Raw genomic sequence first — 6,344 nt, forward strand, 5'->3', positions numbered from 1 at the left:
ATAAAGTAAACATTCGACATCTTGTAAAAGATCATGATTACCAATTCCAGCAATCACCACGTCAGCTTCCAGGACTGCACCACTTTTTAACACCACCTCTTTCACCTGAATAAAAACAGATTAAGCGTAGAAATTTACAACATTGAATATATTAATAGTGTTAATGACCTTATTTTCTTTGAATAGTTTCACATATCACAGATGTAAATTAAGTTTATAGTAAAACTTTCATTTTCAGGTCAGGCTTGGTGGAGGTCTGCTTTTCTAGCTGTTATGAGTAACATCGTTTCAACTTGCCAAACTTACCTTTCCGCTCTCTCCTCTGATCTCAGTCACAGCGTTGTTCATGTAAAACTTTACTTTTTGTTCTTCCAACATCTAAAATGACAAAAACTGTGTTTTAGTTTAACTAAAGCCGATTTGGAGAATAGAAAAACAACAGATAAATCATATTCAGTTCCATCTAGTAAACCACTGTTATCACTGTATCTTACTTCCATACTCATCTTGCCAATCTCTGGTCCCAAAGACTTCTCATACGGATAACTGGTAGTGCCAACCAAAGCCACACTGGCAGCTTTGTCTGTTAGCGATGATGCCACCTCCATACCTAATAAGAGCATGAAAAACACTTCAGTCATGGACAAATTTACCAGATCAAGTGTCCTTTTTCATTAAAGATGATTTATCTCATAAGGATTAATCACATGAGGGAATTTATTATGATTACAGAAATACTTCTTGATAAAGATGCACAATAATAACCTATGAAGGATGCTCCAATTACAACAGCCTTCTTGCCGAGGGAGGAGGTGTAAATCTCTTGAGCATCTTCATAACTCTGAAGCAGCAGCACTCCCTTCAAATCTGAACCTGGACAGCTGAGTGGCCGTGCTCTGGTAGCAATGCAAAAAAAGGAAAAAGAAAAAAACATTGCTTTAACTTCATTGAATCTTTGCAAAAAAAAAAAAACATTTACATGTTTTAGATTTTTTTTGTATGCTTTTCATTGAGGCTGTTGCAAGTTTGCTTTTGTACATCAAAGTTTTGAAAGAAGAGCATGGGATGATAAGTCTCACCTGCAGCCTGTTGAAATGAGGAGCTGGTCATAATGCAGCCAGACGCCATCACTCATCTTCACCTCCTTGTCAGCCGGGTTCACAGACACCACCTGCAACACAACCCGCATTGGAACAATTACAGTGAAAAGGAAACCCCCTCTCTAATGTGTGATCAAATCACCAACAACGCATACAGCTTGACAGGTTTGCCTCTCACCTCCTTTTTGGTTACAATCTCTATCCCATATTGCTGATAGAAGTCGCTTTTTCGGAGTAAAATGCTGCTGATCTCCACATTCAAAGCCTGAAAAAGGTGAGAGACAAACACGCTGAAAGAAAAACAATATTCATTCAAAGACAGCGAGATGATCAGATGTGAAGGTTACCTTTCCTGTCTGGTCAAATTCTTACCTTACTCAGTTTTGTTTTGTCAAACGGAGCCAAGCTGTCTTTCGTTATGATGATAATGCGCCCCTGGTAGCAATTTTGTCGAAGTGTTTCAGCACAAACCAGAGAAGCAGGGCCTAAAATCACAAAACTGTTCATATTGCAGCCTCATGTAATCTCAGAGTGCTGAGTCAGAGTAGAAAAACTCTGCCTGCCCCATTAACAAACATCAACTTAAATGTATTGTTAGTGTTTTTTGTTTTGTTTTTTCCAATCAGAAGCTGGAATTTTGACTTCCTCTGTTGCTTATGTTCAAAAGCCGCATGAACAATAGCAGCAACAGAACTGGTTCAACGTCCCAACATACTGTAGGTAAAACAGGGATCAACTATATTTAAGTTTGTCACAAGACAAGGATTTCAAGCTTGATACTATCCAGACAAATATTCAATCCTTCATACTATTTTTGACACAAATTAGGGGGAAATTACTCATTAAAGCTCCGGAGATTATCAATCAGTAGCACTGATCTTCAAACTGAGATAAATGATGATTACTTGAAAAAAAGAAAAAAAGAAAAAAGTCACAAGTCCAAGTCACACCAATGTGCTGGCATCTAAGAAAGCTCAGTATTAAATGTCAGCTGGTGTTCATGTGGTTAGTTGTTTCAAAAAAAGAGGGGCTGTAACCCTGTCTGTCTGCAATGATGCAGCTGTGTTTAAACGTATCAACTGGAGGAATAGACAGCACTTTTGTTTCATTACTCTTACAAGTTAGACCTAATTAGACCCTGATTTTTATATTCAATTAGCATCTGCCAGGATTTTTGACAACCCCAGTCTCTCTGTGGCCAAACTAAAAATAATAGAAATGGATCAGAAAATAAAATCTCCAGGCCTGTATTTTTCAGTCACTGTTGTGATGGACTGCGACATGTCCAGGGTGTACCAATGATTGCTGGGATAGGCTCCAGCTTCCCATTACCCTTAATAGGACTAAGCAGTTCAGAAAATGACTGGTCGATGGTAGTATGTGCTTTTAGTCCCAAATTATACTCTCTGAAGTGGTATTAATAAGTTTTAAGGATTACAGAGTATAATTTGTGTCCAAATATATGTTTGCATCATAGTGTCAAGCTATACAATCATTCTCGAAAGAAGGACATTCTGCAAAAGTAGAGATTATTCCAAAAGCTCACTTGACACTTTAAAGCCTGCTTTGTGAACAGATATGTAAATACATGGCCAAAGTAGAGTATTTTTGTGTTTGTGATATTTTGGCAAAAATCCTGTTTCTGACATTTTAAAAAAAAAAAAATTGTGTCAAGTTCTGAAAAAGGGTGGAATCTATTTACACTAACAGAGTCCAGACTGCTCCAAACTTGACCCATTTATATTACATCCAGATCTTACCTCCTCCTATAAGCAGGATGGTATGTTTGGTGTCTGGTTGAATCGTGCACATCTCTTTTACCCTTTTGTACTGAGACATAAACTGAAGGGAATAAATAGGGTTTTTTTTTATAATAAATTAAAGGAAATTTTCTTCATTTTAAGTACATGTTGTTTATGTCACTCACATTTTTATTGATGGAAACATAAACGTTGCCATCCTCAATCTTGACCTGTCAAAAAAAAAAACAAATTAAATTTCTAGATGCTGAGCAGTGCCTTTAAAAACAAAATGCAACTTACCTTTAAAACGCTGAAATTCAGTTTGATTTTCTCTCATTTATAATAACTTCTTATATAAGAGAAGCAATTTATTAAATTAAACAAATAACTGTTGGTTTACCTTATGACAAGGTAGAGAGTCCAAACCTGGATACTCCTCTATATCTCCAGTTCTCACATTAAAGCAGGCACCATGAAAAGGACATCTCACTCTCTCACCAACCAGTACTCCTGGAAAAGACATTGACTTTTTGCTTATTTGCAAAAAAATAAAGAAAAGTTGTCAGGAAAGGCCAGCTTTACCTTTAATCAGTGGGGCATTATAATGAGAGCACTTGCTTCCAACAGCACTGTACTGGCCCCTGGTCCGGACCAATAACACCTTTTGATCCCCCACAGCAACTTCTCTCATTCTTCGTAATGCAAAAAGGGCAAAAGTAGAGAAGTGGTCAAGTTTTGTGTGGCTAGTAATAGTGACTGGAAAGAATTTTTTTTTTTTTTAAATGTAGATCTTTTTTTCCACTGTGAATAAAAGTTATAACTCACTGTCCATCTTGGAGGTCTGATTCCTGACAAACCAGTTCTGTCACCTCCTCCTGCTCTCCACTTTGACCTGTTTCTTTTTGCTTATTCATACCTATAAGTAATGAGCAAATCTACCTATTATCAGACCAACAGACATGCAGATTGCAGGGCAATATGGGTGGTTCTATCATACACGTACAGACAATGTGCAGGTACTTATCTAATATATATATATATATATATATATATATATATATATATATATATATATATATATATATATACCAAAGATAGACAAGACATATATGTGACGGTTCGGTCTTTGATTCATGCAGCTTTTTGTACTCCGTTACATATATATATATATATATATATATATATATATATATATATATATATGTAACGGAGTACAAAAAGCTGCATGAATATATATATATATATATATATATATATATATATATATATATATATATATATATATATATATATATATATATATATATATGTAACGGAGTACAAAAAGCTGCATGAATCAAAGACCGAACCGTCACATATATGTCTTGTCTATCTTTGGTAATGGCACCGTTCGCCCATTAAGTTGGAATAATTTGATCTTCAGAAACATTTTTTATCAACTTTATTACTCATCAATAATCTGCCTGGGTACAGTGAGAGGCAAATGAAAAGATTTACACTCGCTCTATTAACAATAAATCATATTTTCAAAATTAATTTCACAAGAAGATGTCAAACACACATAAATAAATAAATAAACAAATAAATAAATAAATAACAAAAGAAGCATTCCACCTAAATGGGTTGAAATGCCCCAACGGACGCACGACCAAAATAAGCGCAGATTTAGTTATATGATCAGATTGTGTGGCATCGGAACGACTAACTACAACATGACATAACTAGACAGATATTCAGCAGGGAAATTATTTAGCCAACATTATACAATTAACTGGATGAAAAGGAAGTCCTTGACGTTCCTCACCTGAAAGCGGTCAGAAACGCAGCATCAGTACAGCCTGGACCCCGGTCGTATTCTCACTGGGAACACTTTGCAAGTGAACTCCCCGCGAGACGGCTGGCGAGTTGCTTAGCTCCCCACGAGCACGCGAGATTCTCCTACAATCTACGGTGCCCGACAAAAGACAAAAGGCTTTTGTATTCCTGCGATAACACAAAAGCTGCTGTGAAGGGAAGAGAAGTCACGGCCGCTGCAGGAAAAATGATGTGACAGCTGTAGTTACGTAAAAAAAAGTGTTTTCTGTTATCTGTTAAGTGTTATCTGTTACATTAAAAACTTGACTTGACTAGAAGTCAGCGACAAAGCGACGTTGTTAAAATATGACCTACACCTAAAACTACACAACCAGTTTTTTTTTTTTTAAAAAAAAATGTAATTATGTTGCTCCTTTACCGAAGTCGCTGCAATTAAATGGGATAATATTAAATAGAGAGAAAGAATACTACTTTGGTATTTAGTCTGAACTGATGTAGGCTAGCTATATAGATTTAAAAAAATGCACTTGTTTGCCACTTTCTCACTTTCTTACCAAATACGCATTTTGTTCGTCTAAGAGCGCGCTCACCAAGGGATGTAAGCGGGTGTTATAACCATCTGTCGATTTGAATGTGGTATCCGGACGGTGTCGCTGTGTCACCAAATATCAAAGTACTCATTCACGTAATCAGGCTGTGTTTGAATGAGAGCAGCGCTCTTTCGGTCTCTGACTTAATGAAGCAACAACAACGTTTTAACATCATGTCATAATATCAATGCATAATATCAATGCATAATTAAACATGCATAATTAAAATCAAAGCACATTATCTTCCATGATGTGCAGATACAAATGAAAAAACTAATATTCCCATGAACCCACGGTGCTGTCTGATCCAATGAGGTGGATTGCGTTAAAGAACTCTTCGTAATTTAGAACTTCTAACTTAGTAACAAATCCATTGGTTACTAGCACGATGCAATTAACATTTATCAGCCTATTTGTGCATTTTTCTGTGGATTTCAAGTGTATATATACATGTCAAATTTACATGTGTAATTATTTGTAGTAAATGTGAAAATTTAATAATTAGGATGAACATAGCCTACACTTGACCAAGAAGTAGATATATGTATGGTTCATTTATGTGATTATGTGTATATGTATATTCATATGTATATGATTTTATGTATGGTACATTTCATCCACCATAGCCTGTGGTAAATGTCATGACTTAACATAGTTTGTTCATATTATGGGATTATTTTCAGTGTTAATAGAAACTGTCAGTTTGACGACAATGGACACATTATTTTTATAGAAGCTTGGTTTAGATAGTCAATTCACTAAGTTTAGTTGTTAAAGGTGTTTAACATATTAATGTAAAAACACAGAGACTTTACCCTATTTTTACTACAAACAACAATTTTTTTGTTAGCTTTTGCTCTTAAAATGGACATTTTCATTAAAAAATTAATTTAAAAAAACAAATTTCCTAGGATTAAATATTTTCAAAAGAACATTAACAATCCAGTCACATCTAATATATGTTGTTTGTACTGCAATAAAAGTTTACGTCTATGATATTGCTTGCTGTTTCGTTTTGTCTGTGCTGGCATGATGAATATGACAATATCATGCCTGCTGATAGTAAGAAAGGGCTTAAGGCCATAATATTGATTTGT

General features: G+C 35.3%; 1 protein-coding gene across 1 annotated transcript in view; it reads right to left on the reverse strand.

Moving 5' to 3' along the window:
- aifm4 (apoptosis inducing factor mitochondria associated 4) overlaps window positions 1-4,718 on the reverse strand; it is an 8,024-nt gene extending 3,306 nt beyond the window's left edge. Inside the window, exons 1-13 of the mRNA XM_079246597.1 lie at window positions 4,647-4,718; window positions 3,668-3,758; window positions 3,425-3,534; window positions 3,243-3,352; window positions 3,028-3,072; window positions 2,861-2,942; window positions 1,473-1,585; window positions 1,279-1,365; window positions 1,080-1,171; window positions 766-896; window positions 495-610; window positions 307-378; window positions 42-105 (exon numbers count right to left, since the gene is read on the reverse strand). Of these exons, the coding sequence (XP_079102723.1) occupies window positions 42-105; window positions 307-378; window positions 495-610; window positions 766-896; window positions 1,080-1,171; window positions 1,279-1,365; window positions 1,473-1,585; window positions 2,861-2,942; window positions 3,028-3,072; window positions 3,243-3,352; window positions 3,425-3,534; window positions 3,668-3,756 (1,111 nt within the window). The 5' untranslated portion in view covers window positions 3,757-3,758; window positions 4,647-4,718. The remainder of the gene's footprint in view (window positions 1-41; window positions 106-306; window positions 379-494; window positions 611-765; window positions 897-1,079; window positions 1,172-1,278; window positions 1,366-1,472; window positions 1,586-2,860; window positions 2,943-3,027; window positions 3,073-3,242; window positions 3,353-3,424; window positions 3,535-3,667; window positions 3,759-4,646) is intronic.
- Between the last annotated feature and the right edge of the window lie 1,626 nt (window positions 4,719-6,344).

The sequence above is a fragment of the Telmatherina bonti genome (assembly GCF_933228915.1).
Source record: "Telmatherina bonti genome assembly, chromosome: 9".
Taxonomy (NCBI): domain Eukaryota; kingdom Metazoa; phylum Chordata; class Actinopteri; order Atheriniformes; family Telmatherinidae; genus Telmatherina; species Telmatherina bonti.